Below are 23,113 nucleotides of genomic sequence, written 5' to 3'. Positions count from 1 at the left end.
TGATCTTTTATTCGTTGCACTATTTTAATGCATAAAGCCTATCACTATTTCTCCTTCGATACTCGCTGTCGGCATTAAACAACGGACCATAAGTCTTTGGCAGAACTTTTTTCTGGGACACTACATGGGTCACTACAAGGGTCATCCAACTGTTTGATGCGGATCTGCGAAGATAGATATCTTCGAATACATTACGACAAAAATCGGCAGTGCATAAAACAAACGGAGTTGTGTGTCAGACGACACACCGGTGGGCCAGCAACAACTATTCGGTATATTCTTTCGCCAACTACCGCCCGAAATCCAGAAATCAACTCTAATGAGCCATCTACAGCAGAAGAATAGCATGTCCTACTTAGAGAAACTTGAGTCACATGGCTTAAAATTAGAGATAGCAGTCATATCCAATTTATGCGCTGAGTTAATAGAGCAAAGTATGTGCTACAAAAACAACAATATATAGATATGGTGTTGTTGAGTACATCATATCCGCAGGATACTAGCAGTAATCCCAATTTATTCGCAAGAGAGTCGGGTCTATGTTAGAAATGGCAAATATTCATGTAACTGTTATTTTTTTCCAGCGACTGCAAGATCTCAGTAAATCACAGCGACATCTTTAAGGAAATCGCTTAGACTGGCTAACTGTGATGGCCTGTTCGGAATCACGCTTGCCAACAACGGCAATCACAAACCTAATCACGGCTCGCAACACAGACCCAATAAAAGAAAAATACTTCGTGCGATTTATCACCGAGGAAGTTGAAGTCGAGCGGAATTTTCCTGTTCATTTTAAGCCGGAACGACCTGGCTATTACCTGAGCAAAGACTATATAACACTGTATTCAGTATAATAGCGCATAAGTTACAACAATAACAATGAGTTTAATTAAAATTTCTTTTGCAAAGTTTCATAAAGTCTTAATTGGGTCTCGCCTATACTGATATTGATGCGTAGTCTACACCCTATCGATAACATTGGAATGGATACTGAGAACTAGGGGAAAGAGCATAGCTCTATTCCAAGTAAAATTTTGTAGGTATAATATTCAAGATCTAAGGTGCAAAGTTCTAATATACATATTGAACTTGTCTAAGATACAGTTTCCTTATCCAATAAGACCATGAAGAAAGTCTACCTAATAATGCATGATAGAATTTTCAAAACTCGCTATGCAAATTCAGCTCATAAAATATGTAAAGTGAGTAGTTTGTTAACATTGTGAATAATTAAAATTTTCAATATCCGCAAAACGTTTGTTTCGCCCTAAACAAGCTCTTTCTATCAATTACATACAATTAAAATAAACTTTGATTACCTCCAACAAATTAGTTGACATATCCACCCTAGGAAGTGTTAGGAAAGTGTTGTTTAATTTTTTTATTAAGACACTTAACTTCACTGCGGATAATTAATATTTATTAAACTATTGTCTACACTGAAAAAAAAGGTAAATCAACGGGCCAATTCAACCGATACATGATGTAAAAATAGCCGTGTTTTTTTTAGACGCGTATACGTTTAAATTTGCGCGTAAAAAACTGCTCATCCTCGCTTAGATAATGCTTAGGAGACCCATCTAGCGGCAGTGATTATATAACTACCTACAACACAGGGTGTACCGAAAAGCGGAGACACAAACCTATGTTGTATGGCTGCGTATAACCATGTGCGGTTCCAGGGGCGGGGGGAACTTTTTTTGTATTGACTGTAATGAAGTCTATAATACTAATCTACATAGTAGTTTCTTATCACACAACGGATTTTTACAAATTTTTAATTTTTCTTGCTTTTTTACGTTATTATTATATATATTTAAAAAAAAAGCCCCCCCCCCCCCCCCTAGAACGTAAAACAGCAAGAAAAATTAAAAATTAGTAAACATCCGTTTTGTGAAAAGAAACTACTATGTAGGTTAGTATTATATACTTTATTACAGCCAAACCAAAAAAATTCCCCCCCTGGAACCGCGCATGGTATAACATATAGCTGAATCGGTTGCTATGAATAGTGGATACACGCCATTTTTGGAGGTGAAACATAGAATTAGTGTTGAGGTGAAACATAGACACATATTTCTGTTACATCTGAGTATAATGCGTATTGAAATTTAGTAGTACTAATTTTATGCGCAGCAATTCAGAGGTGCATTTAAAGTTTGACGCTTAGCAGTCCATATAAAGTTTAAGCGTAAACGTCTATAGATATAAAAAAGAAAAACAGCTAATAAAGGTGATGTCAACTACATAACCTCACTTTTTCGGTAGCTCTATTTTCCAGTATTTACTTGTAATATAAAAGTATTACATTTTGATTGCTTAATTTTTTGTACAAAATTCCCCAAAAAATGTGTTTTCTGCAAAATTTGCAAAACAATTCTAGTAGCAACTTATAGTTATAATAGCTGTGTTTTTTTACATCTATAGACGTTTACGCTTAAACTTCATATGGACTGCTAAGCGTCAAACTTTAAATGTACCTCTGCAATTGCTGCGCATAAAATTAGTACTACCAAATTTCAATACGCATTATACTCAGATGTAACTGAAATATGTGTCTATGCTTCACCTCTACATTAATTATATGTATCACCTCTTAAAATGGTGCGTGCCCACAATTCATCGCAACTGATTAGATATATGTTATACACTATGGTCATCAGAGGGGTGTGTCTCCGCTTTTCGGTACCCCCTGTGCTGTAGCTAGTTATTTAACCACTGCCGCTAGATGGGTCTGCTAAGCATTATCTAAGCGAGGATAAGCGTTTTTGTAGGCGCAAACGTAAACGTACACACGTGTAAAAAAACACGGCTAATGTTTCTAAACGTATAATAAAATCTACTCCGATTGTAGTAGAACTTAAAGGCAGTTATGTGTTATAGGCAACTCTCCAAAATATACATGCCGAACTTGCTAGAATAAAGGAAAACGTCAATGGGATGAGAACACCTGAACATTGTGGCTAAAACAAGTGTGATATCTTATCCGTCAACTGCTTGACCGGGTGTTCAATATGGCTACTTTTTCGCATTTCGGCAGCGTTTTGACAGGGTGTTCAATATGGCGGCGTATAGGGCCGGCTATCTTCAGCGGTTGATAGAAAGAGATACAGAACGAGAAAGCGATAGTCAAATAAAAATCAGGTTATCCATTCTATTTGTAATTTTGACGTCTATGCAGAAGTTATCTCACTTGTTTTATCCACAATGCACCTTAATATTAATTTCAACATGAGCCGATATTTTTGTCAGTTTTTATTCATCGCAAATAACTGTTGAATCAACTTTGCACAAGTTATTGATTCTGAATTGAGTGTTTCAGCAGTCAAGTCAATAAAAAAACAAAAAAGTCCATCAAATGTAAGCCACTGCTATGTTAAAAACAAAAAAATAAATACACTAATTCGACTGCTGAGTGGAATATCAGCCTATCTCGGCTATCGTTTCGAAAACGCCCTATCTAAAAAAAATGTGTGAATAACACCCTCTTTCAGAATTTGTTTCAAAAACGTGCTATCTCTCACAATTCGGTTGAAGGTTGCCGTATATTTTTTTTTTCAAAAAAGCTCATGATTCAACCAAGAGGTTTACTCGGCTGACAAAAGTTTTGACTATTGCAGCCATTCTGCTCCCAAAGCGAATTGACATCCATTAACGGTGTTGTTTCTTCGCAAACATAAGAAAAATGTTAGTAGTAGAAATAGGAGGCAAACAATATACAATTGCCCGATATGGGCGGAAATGCATAATTCCTTATTAATATTTTTTTTTGATTCTGGTCGGCTCTATTTAAGTATTTATGGCATCCTTTTTATATTTGGAATATTATTTGTATACGTATTGGAACATTCGGACCTCATGACGTAGTATTAAACGAACGTGTTCTGGGTATTACAAATTAACGGTACATCCGGAATGATTACATGAATACTTGGAAGGGAAAGAGCTTTTCGAAGTTTCAAAATAAATAGGTAAATAAATACTGTGCAGCAAGGCAGCCCATAAGTTGACTCTTCTGCTGAGTAAAGTATCCTATGTCGGCTGCCCTATCTCCTAATTATTTTCAAAGATTTATTTGGTTGAAGAACGTCTTATCTCAGAATTTTTTTCATAAACGCCCTATCTTATGTCAAAATGTATTGAATTTATACTCAGATAGGGTGTTTTTGAAAAAAATGATGAGAAAGTGTATTTTTGAATAAAATTCTGAAGTTCAGCGTTTTAGGTTGAACTAGCCGGTCCATGAGGACCTCACATAGACTGAATGAGACCGTAGTGTTTCAGCGTTCGTCAAACAAATCCTGAAGAAATGATCAAAGCAATATAACTTTTTAACATTTCTCAAAATATTTAGTAAAAAATTAATAATTTTCCCAAAACCTGTTGGCATTTACAAAATTAGTATTACTGCTAATATACTACTAAAAGTAGTTTTCTACTACAATTTTCGCTGAAAGGGATTGAATTATTCCCCGTTTTCCGTAGGTACTTTGTAAAAGCAACCAGACCTAATTTTTAAATTTGGGAGTGCCATTTTTAGGGACAAACTTCTGGTAAATGAATCATGAAAAAAGCACTAACTTAATACATTTTGACACTAGCTGGTATGTTTATGAAAAAGATTCTGAGATAGGCCGTTTTCGAATCGATAGCCGAGATAGGATAATATTTCACTCAGAGGTCGATTTTCAGGGCGACCCCGCTAAGAAATTTTATTACTAATCCAAAAAAAAAAACTTTTTTCTCAAAATGTTGAAGTTGCTTTTTCCAGGCTTTGGACCCAAGATTTTGGGTTTGGTAGGCATAGCATGCTACCATCACATCAATGTAGCCACTCTGTTAGTTAACAACGATTAATTTCACGCTAAAAATACTAATGCAAACTTAAAATAACAGATTACCGTCCACTTAAGACTAGCAATGGCTGTTGATATGACAGAGATTTATTGTGCACTTAAGTCATAAAAACAAAAGTGTAAGCGCCGTGAGCGTAAGTTTTTCTTTAAAATAAGCTGCTGCATTTGCACAATTTAACAGCTGTTCGCTGTTGAAATAACAATTGAAATCAGTTTTCTTAACAAAAAAATAAGTTAGATTGATTGAGAATCTGTCATTTTTAGAGGATGTTGCTAACTTGACAAAAATAGTTTTCTTCTGTTGAAATAACTAAACAATTTTGTTTTCTTGACAAAAAACTCGGTTGCACTAACAATAATGCGATCAATTTTACATTTTACTGAATGTCTGTTAATACAACAACCAACTTTGTTGATTTTACTAGCTTCATTTCTTTCGGTGTATGGTGAAATTATTATACATAGTGGGTGACATATGCAACATTTCGTCGATTTGTTTGCAATCCAATGTTATCGCCACAGCATTTTTAATGAATTTTAATCAAATACTTACAACAACAAAAATGCATACTAATTAATCTAGTTTCAGCTAGTTTTATGTTTTGACTCAGCTATTTTTCGTAATAAAAAAACGCAATTCAATTAGAAATCAGCTTCTTCCTATTCTTATTGCCATGCTGCAGGGGTATTCGCAAGTACTCGATAATTTGCATTGCATTTTGCAAGTTGATAATATTTGTGTATATAGATTGTATTTTTGCAATACATGACAACTTTTTTTTACTCTCATATCTGATTCGCATAATCTATGATGTGAAATTTATTAAAATTCACTGCATTAATCAAACGAGTTGTCGATTGCTGTTGTTGTACATGTTGTGTATTTGTTGAATTGTTTATATGATATGTAGATTAATTATGAATTCACTTAAATGGCAGGGTTAAGTGAGTAGTTGTTTATATGTGGGTGTTGCTTGTTATATGGTAGATCTCAAGTTCAACGGCAAATAAATACTTTTCAATTAGACACATTTTTTAATGCCAGAGAAAAAATACATAATTTTAATTGTTACATTTTATTACAAACAAATTTAAATAAAAACAAGTAAGGAAGGCTAAGTTCGGGTGTAACCGAACATTACATACTCAGCTGAGAGCTTAGCTACGTTGGTTTCGTAGATGGTTTATAAGTGGTTTTTAATTCCATATCACATACGTTTGGGAAATATCGACAAAATTGTAGACCAAGGATGACGTTTTTGGAACGATTTTCCTTCATCCTTTGTCAAATAAGGGAAAATCACCATGTAGCAAAATGAACCTAGGGTAACCCTGGAATGTGTTTGTACGACATGGGTATCAAATGAAAGGTATTAAAGAGTATTTTAAAAGGAAATGGGCCTTAGTTCTATAGGTGGACACCTTTTAGAGATATCGCCATAAAGGTGGACCAGTGGTGACTGTATAATGTGTTTGTACGATATGGGTATCAAATTAAAGGTATTAAAGAGGGTTTTAAAAGGAAGTGACCCTTAGTTCAATATGTGAAGGCGTTTTCGAAATATCGCCATAAAGGTGGACCAGGGGTGACCCAGAACATCATCTGTCGGGTACCGCTAATTTGTTTATATATATAATACCACGAACAGTATTCCTACCATGATTCCAAGGGCTTTTGATTTCGCCCTGCAGAACTTTTTTATTTTCTTCTACTTAATATGGTAGGTGTCACACACATTTTACAAAGTTTTTTCTAAAGTTGTATTTTGCGTCCAAAAACGAATACAATCACCATGTTTCATCCCTTTTTCGTATTTGGTATAGAATTATGGCATTTTTTTCATTTTTCGAAATTTTCGATTTCGAAAAAGCGGGCGTGGTCATAGTCGGATGTCGCCCATTTTTAATACCAAGATAAAGATATAGAATAATGGCAGTTTTTCATTTTACGAAATTTCCGATTTCGAGAAAGTGGGCGTGGTCATAGTCGGATGTCGTCCATTTTTAATACCAAGATAAAGTGAGTTCAGATAAGTGCGTTAACTAAGTTTAGTAAAGATATATAAATTTTTGCTGAAGTTATCGTGTTAAAGGGTGAGCGGAAGGACAGACGGTCGACTGTGTATAAAAACCTGGCGTGGCTTTAACCGATATCGCCTATTTTCACAGAAAACAGTTATCGTCATAGAAGCTATGCCCGTACCAAATTTAACAAGGATTGGTAAATGTTTCTTCGACTTATGGCATTAAAAGTATTCTAGACAAATTAAATGATAAAGGGCGGAGCCACGCCCATTTTGAAATTTTCTTTTATTTTTGTATTTTGTTGCACCATATCATTACTGGAGTAGAATGTTGACATATTTTTCTTTTATACTGGAAAGATATTCAATTTAAAAATTTTTTTTTTTAAAGTGGTGTGTTCGTCATCGGATTTTGCTAATTTTTATTTAGCACACATGTAGTAATAGGAGTAACGTTCCTGCCTAATTTCATCATGATATCTTAAACGACTGCCAAATTACAGCTTCCAAAACGTTTAAATTACCTTCTTTTAAAAGTGGGCGGTGCCACGCCCATTCTCCAAAATTTTACTAATTTTCTATTCTGCGTCATAAGATCAACCGACATACCAAGTTTCATCGCCTTAGCCGTCTTTGGTAATGAATTATTGCACTTTTTCGGTTTTTCGAAATTTTCGATATCGAAAAAGTGGGCCTGGTTATGTCCGATTTCGATTTCAAATAGCGATCTGAGATAAGTGCCCAGGAACTTACATACCAAATTTCATGAAGATACCTCAAAATTGACCAAGTTATCGTGTTTACGGACAGACGGACGGATGGACATGGCTAAATGAATTTCTTTTTTTCGCCCAGATCATTTTGATATATAGAAATCTATATCTCGATTAGTTTATGCCGTTACGGATTACCGTTATGCGAACAAAATTAATATACTCTGTGGGCTCTGCTCAGCTGAGTATAATAAAAAAAAAGTACTAGAAAAAGTTGTGCACTCTAAACTTTTCGATAAATTTTATAGTAATAATAAAAGTAAACTTCTGCTGAATCGCTTGTTATTGCTTAAAATCACAAGAGGGGTATTTGCATTGTCTGGCAAGCAGTGCACGGATTTCACGGAATGCATGGATTGTAAAGACACAACAACAAAATACACGCAAAAATTTTGTACAATTCGTGCAATTTCTGTTAAGGGAATTCAGAATTTTGTGTATTTGACGTTGGAAACGTTGCTATAGCAATTATAAGCTACGGATCGTGAGCAACTTTTTTCATATTAAATTTTTTCTTTGCATATTTTGTTTTAGTTTATTTTATGCAAAATGTCTTATAAAATATAATTTTAGGCATGAATTTCAGCAAATTTGTGTTTTACTGTTGTAAACGTTTAGTCGGTCTGACAAGAATTCCAAACTTTTCGATATCAAATCGATAACACGCCGATAACTAATTTGTAACATTCGGATAACAGTCTGTGAGTTTTTGATAACATACCGGTATTTTTCCGATAAAATATCCAATTTTTGATATCAAACCCATAAATTTTCGATAACAGGCTAATAACAAATTGCTAACATGCTGATAACAAATCAAATACTTTGTGATAATATATCGATAGCTTTTCGATAACTTTTCGATAACAAACTCGTCGATGTTAAGTCGAAAACTTATCGATTACCTTTGACATCGATAGCAAATTTATAGCAAATCAAAAAAAATTGATAGCTCCTTGCCTCAACAATAACACACGTATAACAAACTGTTAACTCGTCGATCAGAGTTGGATAATTTGCCTGTACCTCATGCATATGCTCATAACATAACAATAATAGTTATGCGCGATTAATTTCGGATGAAATTTATGCTAAGCTTCTGCTCCGTAGTATAGAACTTTTGCTGCTTGGCTAAAAATGTTCAGAATCTACTTCAAGGACTCGAATGACATGTTTTGTAATGCTTGGCTTCCGCGAACACTCAAAGAAAATTGCCCAACAAACCCTCGACATTTATTTTAATTAATCTCTAATGCAACCGTGGGCAAAATGCTTTAAAGCTACGCTAAATGTAGTCCTGCCCCGGAGAGACAACTGCTTTGGCCATACCACTATTCTGGGAACGATATCGGAAAATTTTCGTAAACTAGATTAAACCGTTCCGACCCTTCCTCTAGACGACAAATTCAGTATCAGAATCTCAAAGCGATACAATGGGATGATAACGCCACTCCATACCCAGAATCTACAGCAGCCTTCACTGATGGCTACAAAATTAATCTCTCTCCTTAAGTATTAGCTGCTTAGCGCCTTTCAGGCAGAACAAATAGGAGGCTGCCCGATGGATACTATCTAAGAATATTACTTCCGTTGCTCTTCAGGGCATCAGCAGGAGTACTCCCTCAAGGTTAGCAATAGATATCACACAATCGCTAAAAGTAATAGTCTTTCGGTCTACCACATTCTGATGTGGGTTGTTGTCGTTGTTATTGTAGCAGTGCTTCGCCACATCCAATATGTGCAGGAAGTTTGCCGTTTCAACAGGGGTGGACCATAATGAGAGGGGTGTTAGGGGCGTTGGTTCCACAATACACTTGAAGAGATGGTTGGTGCCATGTGGGGACACGTTACAAGCAGGACATATGTTTTGTATGTCGGGGTTGATTCTGGATAGGTATCCAGATCGAAGTTGAGCTAGAGTGACTCGCGGTTCCCTAGGGAGTGTACGTTCCTCTTCTGCAAGTTTGGGGTATTGTTCTTTGGGTACAGGATTCGCCGGGCAATTTCTGGCATAGAGGTCCGACGCCTGTTTGTGGAGTTCACTGAGGACTTGCTTGTGTTTTTTGGCTTCATACGGCTGTGTTCGCAGGTGCGGTTGTTGTTGTTGTTGTTGTAGCGATAAGGTTGCACCCCGAAGGATTTGGGGAGTGTTATCGATGTAATGGTCCTTTGCCAGATACAGAGCCCGTACGCTCCAGTACCACAGCACCATTAAGGTGCTAGCCCGACCATCTCGGGAACGATTTATGTGGTCACATTAAACCTTCAGGCCATCCCCTCCCTCCCCACCCCCAAGTTCCATGAGGAGCTTGGGGTCGCCAGAGCCTCGTCTGTTAGTGAAACAGGATTCGCCGTGGATAGGTGGTTGACAATTGGGTTGGAGAAGCTATATTTTGCGCTGGCAACCTGAAGGGTTGCGCTACACAGCCCCTTGAATCTCGTATTTTAGTCGCCTCTTACGACAGGCATACCTACCGCAGAAATATTCTGACCCCCCAACCCGCTGGGGTAGTCTGGTGCGGTATTTCCTAATAATGCTTACAGAGATGACTCCTTAAGCCCCTTCGTTTCCCAAGGCAGCCGGTTCTATGTACCGGAGCGACTCGGGATTTTCCCGACCAAGGGCTGTCATTTCAGTGTAACCCCATTTAATTCTGATCTGGGTCCCAGGTCGCAGTGGGGTAGCCACTATAACATAACCCACTTAATCATTGCATCGGAAGAATTTTTTTACGCTAATACTTCGAAAATTATCATATTTCATTACTATCAATTAACTTCTTAGCACATCATTTAATGCTAAAATTTCACGACCATCACTTTCCTATTAACTGTTAATTACAGCATACAAATGCTGAATTGCCACATATACATATCGCTCATTTACTTCAATAATGTCATAACTCAAAAAGTATTACTTTTGAGTTAATAACATATAAACGTGACCAATATCATGATCTATGCTGTATAAAAAAATCTTTGTGATCCTTTAAAAATTTACCACGTGCTATAAACATGAAAATATGCCTTTATATGCGCAACATATGGCAGTTAAAATCTTTGAATGGCTCTCCTGGAAAATTGTGTTTTTTGAGTTATGACACTATTGAAGTACATGAGCGATATGCACGCAGCTATGCATAAACAAATTTACAATAACTTTGGCTCTTTTTTATTTTTTATTTTGTTAGTTGGTGTGAAGATTAAATTATTTATGTGTGTACTTTCCAATTAGTATAAATTGGAATACAACAAAAAGCGATTCCATGTGAAATGTAGTGCCTGAATGCATTTCTCACAAACCCAGTAGAAAGTTTGTGTGAAGGGGTCATGTTTCCGACATCGCGAATGTGCCTTCAAGGCCTTGCTTAATGTTTGCGCTGTTTTTATTTTAAAAAATTTGTTTGCACGCCTTGCTAAGGGTGCTTGTCTTGAAGATCTTAGATTAGCATAGGCTATATATACACTTTATATACACATCTATCAGCCTGTCAAAGGTTTTTAACAGAGATTATGTTAAGCTAATGGGTCTGTAGTCTTTGGGATACGCATGAATGGTCTTTCCCGCCTTTGGTAGGAAAACGACGTGAGCATGGACCTCTTTGCCATGTGGAACTCACGCTGGTAGATCGTTAACAGATCTCTATACTCGTCTCTGCATGCTTGGTTTGTCGCGACCTTTGCCAGCTAAAACATTTCTTTTACTCGTCCTATAAGAAATCTTAACTCCATACTTCACCATGGCGGATTTGCTTTTCTTTTGATACTTCTTAGGAGGCAAGCTCTGTTGTATGCAGTCATAATTGTCTTTGATAGAAACTTATTGGATTCGTTCAGTTCTTCTAGAATGACAACTTCTTTGAGTTGTCTTAGTTTTGTTTCTATGTGTTCCTGGAATTTGGTTCAGTCCGTTGACTTGGGCTATCCAAAAGTTCCTCCCTTCGCTATCTCTGAAGCTGATATATGCATGGTCTAAGAAGGGTGGCCTCTAAAGGACTTTCCAATCATACATTGCTGGATGTTGAACCTACATATGTTATGTAGGCACACGACCCCTCTTGGTTATCTACAAATTGCTTTGTAGTATATAACAAAGTAGAGACTCGCGTCTATCATTGGAATGGCCTCCTCAATAAGCGATGTTGGCCGCTTTTGCAAACGCCTCTATGATCAAAAAACCTTTGCTCCCTTGCTTTTCCGTTAGCCTGTGCTCTCCCCCGTGTAAAGTTACATATTCTAAAGGAAATATTTTCTCACAGGGTATGCAACATTCTAACTGCCGTCGTACTCGGTCCCAAACAATGCGTTTCGTGCGCTCATCTAAGTACAATAGCTTAATTCTTATTTGACCTATTTTACATTCAAAACTCTGAAAATGAAATAAATGGCAAGGTCAAGTCGACCTAAAAACTTTATGCTTCAATTGGGTCAATGTAGGTCAAACAAATTTTTTTTCGAATGCTTGTTGTAGATGCTTCTGGGTACATACTGTCGTAATAGTTGCCAACAACTGTACAAATATGACAGACTGTATAAGAAAATAATAGAAACTTTAATATGACTGAGCTGTGGGCCTGAGTTGTTTTGTTTGATTTGAAAGTTTACGAATTTAGGCTTTTTTGATGTGAGGATATATGATTCTTGCGGTTATGGTTATAAAACCGGTTAAAATTAAGCCTTCACAAATGATACAATTACAGTTTAAGTTACGGCAGCGTTTGTAGTGCCGGCGATATTTGCGGTGGTGGCTTAACGACGGTTATCGTTTTGATTATGGCTATCGTTACGGTTATGTTTATGTTTATGGTTATGGATATTGTTATGGTTGTGGATATTGTTAAGGTGTTGTTCATGGATATGGTTATGGTAATCGTTACTGTTATAGTTATGGTTATGTTTACGCTTTAGCTGGTTATGGTTATCATTATCGTTACGGTTATAGTTATGGTTATGTATATATTTGTATATATGGTTATGTTTATGGTTAAGGTTATGGTTACGATTTAGCTGGTTATGGTTATGATTATCGTTACGGTTATAGTTATGGTTATGTTTACGCTTTAGCTGGTTATGATTATGATTATCGTTACGGTTATAGTTATGGGTATGGTTATGGTTGGTTATGTTTACGTTTTAGCTTCCCAAAATATTATACCCTGTGTACACATCATGCTTCGCAAGTATTTGGTACTCAGCATATTATTTTATATTTACTAACCAACACAGTACATGAAGGTATTACTAGAGTGAATAGCTCTAGACAGCTGTTAAAAACTACATAAGCACATTTGTACCATTAAATAAAAATATTAACTCACTTAATCGATTATTTTGCCGTCAAAGCACCTCTTCAATCAAGATCGTATCTTTGAGTTAGTCAATGAAAGCAAAGTTCATAACCTGATGTTACATTGTATGACATTGTTGTGGTGCAAATACTTGACATGACAAGCCCCTTACAATTACGCATACATACATTTTTCCAATATGTACTGTACTTCTTATAACTTATGTGTATATAGCATTATGATGTCGCTTGCTAAACGTAACATAATTTACCGAGCATACATATGGGGTATTCCATCCCATTTCGACCAATTTTGAACCCGACCCCTTTAGAATTGGCTGAAAGTTTTTCTTCTTTTTCTAGCTTACGAAAGACCTTTTTTCTGTAGTTTTTCAAATTTTTTCATTCAACTCAAAAAAAGTTATGAATTTAAAAACAAAACACCGTTCTTGTTTTCAAAATGCTATAACTTTTTCAAAAATTGACCGTTTGGGATTTTTTTTTTTTTTTAATTTGTTTTTAAATGTAATTTTCGGCAAAAAATTCAAAAAAATTTTTAAAGTTTTTTTTTTGTAATTTTTCAGTTTTTCGAGATTTTTCGAATTTCGCCCTTTTTTTTCTCATAAAAAACTTCAATCAATTCTGCAATCATCCCCACTAATCCCGGAGTGGGCCGAGATTTTTTTTTTTTTATTTAATTAAAAAAAAACTAAAATTTTTTTTGTATTTTTTCCGAAAAGTACATTTAAAAACATATTTAAAAAACAAAAATGATCCCAAACGGTTATTTTTGAAAAAGTTATGGCATTTTGAAAAAAACACCGTTTTCTAACTCAAAATAAGTTTTAAATATTTTGAAAAAACGGTGTGTAGTCTCGAAAAACTTGAAAAATTACAAAAAAAAAACTTTAAAAATTTTTTTGAATTTTTTCCGAAAAGTACATTTAAAACAAATTTAAAAAAAAAGATCCCAAACGGTCAATTTTTGAAAAAGTTATAGCATTTTGAAAACAAAAACGGTGTTTTTTTTTTAAATTCATAACTTTTTTTGAGTTGGATGAAAAAATTTCAAAAACTTCTGAAAAACGTCTTTCGTAAGCTAGAAAAAGAAGAAAAACTTTCAGCCAATTCTAAGGGGGTCGGCTGCAAAATTGGTCGAAATGGGATGGAATACCCCATATACATATGAATATTTCAATGCATATAAACCATGAAAAATGTAAAAGAGTCGCTTGCTAGATTAAGGTTTGGTTAGGTTAAAATGACTGCTCCGAGAGTTTTTATCCCAGCCCGACACTAAGGCCACCAATAGGCCCACTGTGATGCGCTAAAACGATAAGTAATCCTCATTGTACCAGCTACTGCGTATCGGACCACTTAGAGGGCCTAAATTATACTCGCGACAAGTATGCCTGTCGTAATCATTCAAATGGCTGTCTGGCGCAACACTTTCGGCAGGTTGCCAATGCAATTCATAGTTTCTCCTACTCAAATGTCAACCTCACCCGTGGCGAATGCTCATCCCCATGCAACTTGGGGGTGGGGGCGGGATGATCTAGAAGATACAATGTGGGCATATCGAATCGTTCACTAGATGGTCGGGCTTGTACCCTAATGGTACCGGAACGTATCGGATCTATATACGGAAAAGGACAATCAACATTGATAATACTCCCCCAAACCTTCGGGGAGTATCTTTATCGCTACAACAACAACGAAAGCCGTGTCTTATGGAGGATCGAATGATGACTCGAATGTATCCTGTGCTATATCCAAGAACGCCGAGAGTGAGTACTCTTTCCGGTCGAGTGAATTCTTTCTGAAGTTTTAAGATGAAGAGAAGATAGACTTACAGGCACTAAATCGTTGGGTTTTGGGTGAAAATCTTTCCCCGCCTAAGCTATAAAACTACATTAACCTCCTTCCATAACACGGTACTTGGTTAGGCCTTACGCAGCTTACTAATACAACCCTTACCCATGGTTTGATTAGTTCAACTTGTGTTGCAACTAGGCTGGGAAGATACCATCCAGCACCGTTGACTTATGGTAGATAAGGCGTAATCTAGCTTCCTCTAATCTATGATTTTTATTTACTGTGGTGAGAGTCCCATTTCGCTGTCTTCTGTAGCAGGCACATCGTCGCATGCTGGAAAGTGTGTATCGAAAAGCAGGTTCATAGTGGCCGTGCTTGAAACGGTCCACGTACCATCCACCTTCTGGACGCAACTTAGAAGCGTTTGCGTTAGATTAAGCAAAGATAAACTTTTATGGGAGAATAGCCACCTATCAGGGCAGAAGGTCCTGCAGCTGCGTCAACTTTAATACTGACAGCCAAGCAGTAATTACGGCAATAGTCTTGTGTAGCACAACATCTAAAAGTGTGTAAGAATGTAAACAATCCCTGGAAGGAATCGGTATAGGGAGAAGCATACATACCAAGGAATTTGGGAATAGATGGGAATGAAAAAGTGTATAAGCTAGCTTAAACGGGCCCATTCCTCGAAGCTTGCTCCGTAGACGTCCCAATAAGATTGGACGCGATTAAGAGGTGAGAGTTGCGTAAAATTGACCAAGCGGGAAAGGCGTGGACCCAAGTGCGGGGCTGTAAAGAGTCGAGCAGATCAGCTTACTAATACAACCCTTACCCATGGTTTGATTAGTTCCACTTGTGTTGCAATTAGGCTGGGAAGATACCATCCAGCACCGTTGATTTATGGTAGATAAGGCGTAATCTAGCTTCCTCTAATCTATGATTTTTATTTACTGTGGTGAGAGTCCCATTTCGATGTCTTCTGTAGCAGGCACATCGTCGAATGCTGGAAAGTGTGTATCGAAAAGCAGGTTCATAGTGGCCGTGCTAGAAAAAAATGCCTTCTGGCGTCACATGTTTTTAATGAAGGCCTAGCTTTGTGCCCTGCGTTTGTCAGGTTAACACTCAGCTATTAAGAGTGATACACTTATCAGATTTAGAAGCAGGAAATGACATACATATGTTTTAGAAAGTGTGTAGTACTTACCAAGAGGATGTATTTATTTTACAACATAGGTCCTGGTTTTTGACTGGGCTTTTCAATTTGGTCGTTCCAAAAATTTCTGATAACACTATGGACTTATTCGGTCTACGTGAGGTCCTCACAGACAGACGAGTTCAACCTTACCTAACCCGCTGGAGCGATTCTCCCTTGGTGCTCCCTATTAGCTGAGTTATCGCGAAGCGGTGATAACTATAAATAAAAAAATAAATATTTCTATGCTTCAGGGATTTATGTATATCTACACATATTTTTTTTATACCCAGCTGTACTTGTACACAGGGTATTATAACTTTGATTGGATAACGGTTGGTTGTACAGGTATAAAGGAATCGAGATAGATCTAGACTTCCATATATCAAAATCATCAGTATCGAAAAAAAATTTGATTGAGCCATGTCCGTCATTCCATCCGTCTGTCCGTTAACACGATGAATTGAGTAAATATTGAGATATCTTCACCAAATTTGGTACACGAGCTTATCTGGGCGTGGCACCGCCCACTTGTGATAAAATCAATTTTACAAATATTATTAATCATAAATCAAAAACCGTTAAACCTATCGTAACAAAATTCGGCAGAGAGGTTGCCTTTACTATAGGGAATGCTTTGAAGAAAAATTAACGAAATCGGTTAAGGACCACGCCAACTTTTATATAAAAGATTTTTAAAAGGGTCGTGGACGAATAAAATAAGCTATACCTTTGCAAAAAAGAGCTTTATATCAATGGTATTTCATTTCCCAAGTGGATTTATAACAATAAATAGCAGTGGCTTTTATAATATAAGTCCTTGCAAAACTATTAATTTTGGACTTTAAATATATTTGGATCAAGATAAAAATTATTTTCGGATTTTTATTTTTAAGTCCGATAGAACTAGTTAAACTCGGACTTTTAAAAATAAAAGTCCCGAAATAAAAGTTAAATCAAGACTTTTATTTTTTAAGGCCGAAATAAAAGTTCCGCTTGATAACAAAGAAACGGCTTATCCGAATTAAAAAAATTAGGTACCAATCGATTCTCCTGGATTCCTAAAATTTAAAACCTTATGGACTTTTGAAAATTTCTGTTAATAATACCAGAAATTTATCATAAACAAACTAGATCGAAAATCTCGTAGTATAAATGGTGAACTTGCAGTGGATTTTTGCAATAAATTTCATTCCAATACAACTATTAGAGTGAAAATTGGTAAACCGCATTATGGTATGATAGAAAAGCTTTCCAAAAAAAAAAATGGTTGTAATCGGTCAGTAGCCACGCCCCTTTCTGTATATAGAAATTTCCGCACAGAACATGCGATATTTGAGTATCCAAAGAAGCCACGTTATTTAAATTTGGCACGTAAATTACTGACATTGGATGTAGTTGATTAACATAATTTTTATGGAAAAGGTTCGAAAAATAAAAAGGATGCATGATTCGACATGATATTGCTATAGGGATACCTAGGAACTCAAACATTTTCACCTAGGACAATTTTTTGACCAGGACTTTTTCGACACCGAAAATAAAAAATTTTTATTATTTCCTGATAAATAGGAAAACTTCAAATTTAAAAAAAATTGGCGTGGCACCGCCCCTTTTATGACTATCAATTTTCTATGTTTCGGGAGCCATAACTCGAAGAAAAATTATTTCAGAATAAAACCATATGTGTATGTATTATTGCCCCGCCTTGTAAGATTATAAAGCACACAAAACAAACAACAACAGCATTTCAAGTGTACAGCTGGGTATGTAATATTCGGTTTCACCCGAACTTAGACTTCCTTACTTGTTTAATTTTATCCATGTACCCATGGCATACATATCTACATGCCCATATGTCTTTATTGACATGCGTCCGTCTCACTATTTAAATTTATTTACATACACATACAGTAGGTAGGTATGTGTTGCTTTTAAAGTGCCGATCTCATCCGGTTTACAAAAACGTAGGGGATGATGCTTTGGCGCAAACAAAAGTGCAATATTTTAACAACTCAAATAAAAGCAACAATAAATATATATTTTATTGTAAGCATGTGTGTATAGGTATCACATACATACGTGTAGTTAATTTTAATAAGCAACACACATGACGATCGTTTGCGAATGCTATCAACAACACCTGATCGTGTGCTCATTTAACCGATTAGCACATATTTTTTAAAGCTGCATACGGTAAATAACGAATTTGTTCTCAAGCTTAGCGAACAAACCCGAGTTAGCTTTGAAATGTTTTGTTCTGCTTGTATGAATGTGTACGTGTGTGTGTTCTTATGCATACGTGAGTATAAGGGTGGCAAATCTGGGTGTTGGATGTATGCGTGCACCGGAGCGCATTAACGAAAGAAACTGTGATCATACCTTAAATAGTATGAAAGGATTTGTGTGTGATTTTGTTGAGGTTTGCACTGTGCAAAAAAAAAGCAACAACAAAAGATCGTTAATATTCGCAGTCAGCAAGCTTTTGACAAAACGAACACTTTGGCATAAGTGGTAAATTTATTGTGTGCGATTATAGTCGTGTTCAGTCAGTTGTTCGATGAAGTAAACGAAAAAAGTTATTTAACGACGCGCAAATGTTGATTTCATTTTGTGAGTGAATGTGTGAGTTTGAGGTGTTTTTAGTGCGAAAAAGGATAATTGATTTATAATATATGACATTTAAATAACAGTTTATTAGGAATATATTATTTAAAATTTTTTTAATTAAATTAAAATTAAAAGAATTAAATTAAAATAAAGAATAATTATAAGAAAAAAAAAAAATTTAAATAAACTAAAATTTGTGTAGGTACTTTAAGTCTATATTAATTTACAGCTTACATCCAGGTGTGCTCATAATAATTTGTGCTGGTGTGCATGTGTGGAAATATGTGCTCTTGATCCTTGCACATAACGCCTTGCCGCATAAATTCGTGCTGAACTCGCCAAACTTTTGCCATAATTCTAGATCTTAAACATAAACAAAGCAAATAAAAATAAAAAAACTCACACAAAATGACGCGTCCAAAACAGGACTCAAAATTTAAAGCATTTATGCGAGAGAACTCGCTAACTATGCTCACAGTGACTGGTGTATTCCTGGGTGGTTCGATCGGTTTTGTCATCAAAAACAGCACGGGCGAATGGACTAAGCGTGAAATAATGTATATATCATTTCCTGGTGAACTTTTTTTGCGGTAAGTGAAAATGAATGTAATTTTTTTTTTTGAAAAAGTATATTTTAAGATGAAAGTATATACACTAGGGTGGGTCGATTTCTATGGACGAAAGTTAACCGATATCGCGCCACCGATTTTTCGATAGAATTTGGGCTCAGGAAAAAAACTTCCACTACGCATACCCAAAAAAATAATTTGCGAACCTGCGAAGTTTCATTTTTTTTACTTTTTTTCGATTTCGATTTTTAAGTTTTTTTCATGACCAACTAAAAAAATGTTCATATACCCTGTCCGACCCAAAAATGTCCGCTAAAAACGTTGTCGGTAACAGTTTTTTGAAAAAAAATAAATAAATTTTACAATCAAATGACATTTTTTTTAGTAGGTCATGAAAAAGTAAAAAAAAAAAAAATGAAATTTCCCAGGCTCGAAAATTAGTTTTTTGGGTATGCATAGTGGAACTTTTTTCCTGGGCCCAAATTCTATCGAAAAATCCATGGCGCGATATCGGTTGATAAATCGACCCAGTCTAATGTACACGGATTAAAATTTTTGCCAAAATTTTAAACCATTTTGTAGTAGGTTAGGCTAGGTTAACCGGCCAACCGTGGTGTGATGGTAGCGTGCTCCGCTTACCACACCGAATGCCCTGGGTTCACACCCCGGGCAAAGCAACATCAAAATTTTTGAAATAAGGTTTTTCAATTAGAAGAAAATTTTTCTAAGCGGAGTCGCCCCTCGGCAGTGTTTGGCAAGCGCTCCGGGTGTATTTATGCCATGAAAAGCTCTCAGTGAAAACTCATCTGCCTTGCAGATGCCGTTCGGAGTCGGCATAAAACATGTAGGTCCCGTCCGGCCAATTTGTAGGAAAAATCGAGTGGACGAAAAGAAGCTCGGCCTTAGATCTCTTCGGAGGTTATCGCGCCTTACATTTATTTTTATTTTTTTTAGGTTGGGTTAAGAGGGCGTGCGTGGAAATTTTCCACACTTCCACTTGGAGACATTTGTGTCCATTGGTACTCACTCAGATGGTGCCTGACGAGGGCACATTCGTCCAACCAGATTACTTTCTAGCAGTCCTCAACTAACCACTTGCTTTCTCTGATGAACTTAAGTAGAAGTGAAGATCCACCTTCCCAACATCTGTGCCGTCTTGTTTGCAGTCCTGGACAATGGCAGTGATAGTGACGAATCGACTGCTTTTCCTTCTTCAAGCTTCTGCAGAGAAAGCTTGTTAGTATGCATCATCGTCCGAGCATTGGTGCAATAGCGCAATATTCTGTGTTCACATCCGTAAGTATGCTCACCGCATATTTGTTTAGCTTGAAAAGAAAGCTAGTTATTTTCCTGTACAAACATGGGCATAACGACCGTGAGACCTCGCAATCATCCGTCCGCCGCGCTTTCGGAACCATTTCTGGCCCTCTCAACTGCAAATATATTCCTTTCAATATCGCAGTGCCCAGGGACGCAGCTAAGTGAGATATTTATGGGCCTTGTGTACACCAACGTAGCTCAACACATCCACATCATATCCGACTTTATCACCTTGGATTATAGTGCCTTTGAGGCGACTTAGCTGTCCACAAAGATAATTACATTGTTGTTTGGGACAGTGCTATCCTGAAGCAGTCTGGCTGCTCTTTCTATGGCATAGACCTCTGCTTGGAAGACACTGCATGAATCTGGAAGTTGTCAGCAATATTTCTCAACTTAGCTTGCAAAGCCGTAGGTAAAAACTAAGCAGAGAACTCAAATTCAGACATAGCTTACTAGCAACTACTCTCGCTCTATTAAAAGCTGCTTTAGAGCCGACAAAGAGTTGGTACGTGTCAAATATTTTATCGTGATATTTCTCTAGGATTTCGCCATCGTAAAAACTATGTCTATAGCAGATTTACCAGTTTGCAACCGCATATCGTATAGCACATGTCTTCCTTTGGAGAGAGCCCTCAGCATTTGCCAAGTGCTTATAGGTAGCAGTACAAAGCAAGCGAAGCCTTCCTATCCCACTTCTCCACATTAAGCTTCCACGCCGGCTTGCTGTCAAGAATAATGCTAAGGTACTTAGCCCTGTCAGACATCAACAGCGGTTCAAGTGTACGTGAGGAAAGGTAGTGTTTGTATATTTACTAGGGCTTTTTGAGGAGACCTTTGTCGTGTTCCTAACGGTAAAAACACGGTATCCGGTTCTATGTGCCGAAGCGACTTGGGTTTTTTCTCGAACAAAGACTATTATTTCAGTATAATCCTTGTTAAGTTGTTGTTTCCCTCCGACACATTTTGTAATCCTTGGAGCAGATCCTTGCAGTGGAACTGTTCCACACTCTCTTGCTCGGGAAAGGTATTGATGCCGTAAACGAACCTTTTAAGGATGGTCACACTCATGTCAGTGTGTCAGGTGCAAAGGATGGTTGCATCGAACGGGGTATTCTGAGCTAGATCCCAACATTCGTTTTCTTCAAAACTTTGCTGTTCCCGCCCACGCCCTTCTGTAGTCTGCGCCCTAGCATGCTTTTGAAAATTACATAGCAGCCCCATCGCACTAAACGCCATCGATACACAAATAAGTTGCGGCTGTATACATAACCTCACCATAGAACAGTCCTACACCGCATCACTTGCGGCAAAGGCAAAGAACCGCTCATAGCCAATTATAAAGTAAAATACCCCCCAGTGGATCAGGGTGCTCAGAATATACCAGCGACTGTCATAAGAGGGGACTAAAATACCAAATTGATTCAAGGGGTTGTGTAGCGCAACCCTTTCTAGGTGTTGCTAGCGCAAAATATAGCTTCTTCGGCCCAATTGTTAACCTCACCTACCCGTGGCGAATTCTGTACTTTAACAGCCGAGGCTCTGGCGACCCCAAGTTCCTCACGGATCTAGGGGGTGGGAGGGCGGTATGGCCTTGAAGGTTTCATGTGGTCATACTATAGTTCCCGAGATGGTTGGGCTGGTACCTTAATGGTGCTTGTTACCGGAACGTACCGGATCTGCATCCAGCAACGGGCCATATACATCTATAACACTCCCCAATGCCTTCGGTTAGTGTCCTTATCGCTACAACAACAATAACAACAGAATCGCCGAGCCTAAAAGAAACACCCTGGAGGAAACTGCAGATCAATCAAACCACCGAGAAAAATATGAAATGCTGAACAAATAGTTTCAATTGAATACGCTGATCTACCTAGGCATTCCAACAGACATCTGATTGAAGCGTCTCCGCCTCCCAGGAGCTTTAATAGTTATCTTCGTAAACACTATGAAGAATCTTGGCACTCAAGAAATCAGCCTTAGAAAGGAAAGGTGCAAAGTCTTAAAATTATTATGTCAACAATTTTTCCAGTGAATCCCGTTCTCAAAGACTTCCCCAGGGAGACGTGCATCACTCTAACTTCTAAACTGCGATCTGGATATTGAAATGGGTTAAACACTTGCTTATTCAGATTCAACCCCGACATGCACAATGTATGCCCCGCCTGTAATGGTTCCCCATATGAAATCAACCATCTTTTCAATTGCAATGTGAAATCAACGCCTCTAACACCCTTATATCTTTGGTCCCTGTTGGAACAGCAAGTTTGTAAGTGTACTTTCACTAAGTCTTCAATAAATTTTGCGCTTAAAAAACTTTCATAGCCTTAAATAAGCTCTATTTTCAAAAATTTGAAATAAGTTTCTATTTAAAAAACAAATCTTTCTAAAATAAAATTTGTATCCTCTATAGGATGCTAAAATGTTTAATTGTGCCATTATTGGTTTCATCTATAACAAGTGCCATCGGTGGATTGGATCTCAGCATGTCGGGGCGAATCGCTGTACGGTAAGTTCATGTAATTAATCAATGTTGGAAGTGAGGCGAGTCCATACAAGGTGATGGAAAAGCGAATTTAACCCAATTCGCCGCGCAGAAGAATGTCAAGTCAAAATAAAATTTATTATTAATCTCGATTAACTCACATATTGTTGTACTAAGAT

At 37.0% G+C, this 23,113-nt stretch overlaps 1 protein-coding gene across 10 annotated transcripts in view; it reads left to right on the top strand.

The window, feature by feature from the left end:
* The window catches only part of Eaat1 (Excitatory amino acid transporter 1), a 62,385-nt gene that overhangs the window by 24,388 nt on the left and 14,884 nt on the right, over positions 1 to 23,113 (top strand). Inside the window, exons 1-3 of one of the 10 annotated variants that reach the window (XM_067764939.1) lie at positions 18,330 to 18,560; positions 18,919 to 19,147; positions 22,863 to 22,958. In XM_067764939.1, coding sequence (XP_067621040.1) covers positions 18,966 to 19,147; positions 22,863 to 22,958 — 278 coding nt within the window. In that variant the 5' untranslated portion in view covers positions 18,330 to 18,560; positions 18,919 to 18,965. Of the gene's footprint in view, positions 1 to 18,329; positions 19,148 to 22,862; positions 22,959 to 23,113 lie in introns of those variants that run through there. The other 9 variants (XM_067764937.1, XM_067764935.1, XM_067764933.1 and 6 more) reach the window with 9 other exon arrangements.

This window comes from Eurosta solidaginis, chromosome 2 (genome assembly GCF_040869045.1).
Source record: "Eurosta solidaginis isolate ZX-2024a chromosome 2, ASM4086904v1, whole genome shotgun sequence".
NCBI classification, from domain to species: domain Eukaryota; kingdom Metazoa; phylum Arthropoda; class Insecta; order Diptera; family Tephritidae; genus Eurosta; species Eurosta solidaginis.
This window is presented reverse-complemented; position numbering and strand designations above follow the sequence as displayed.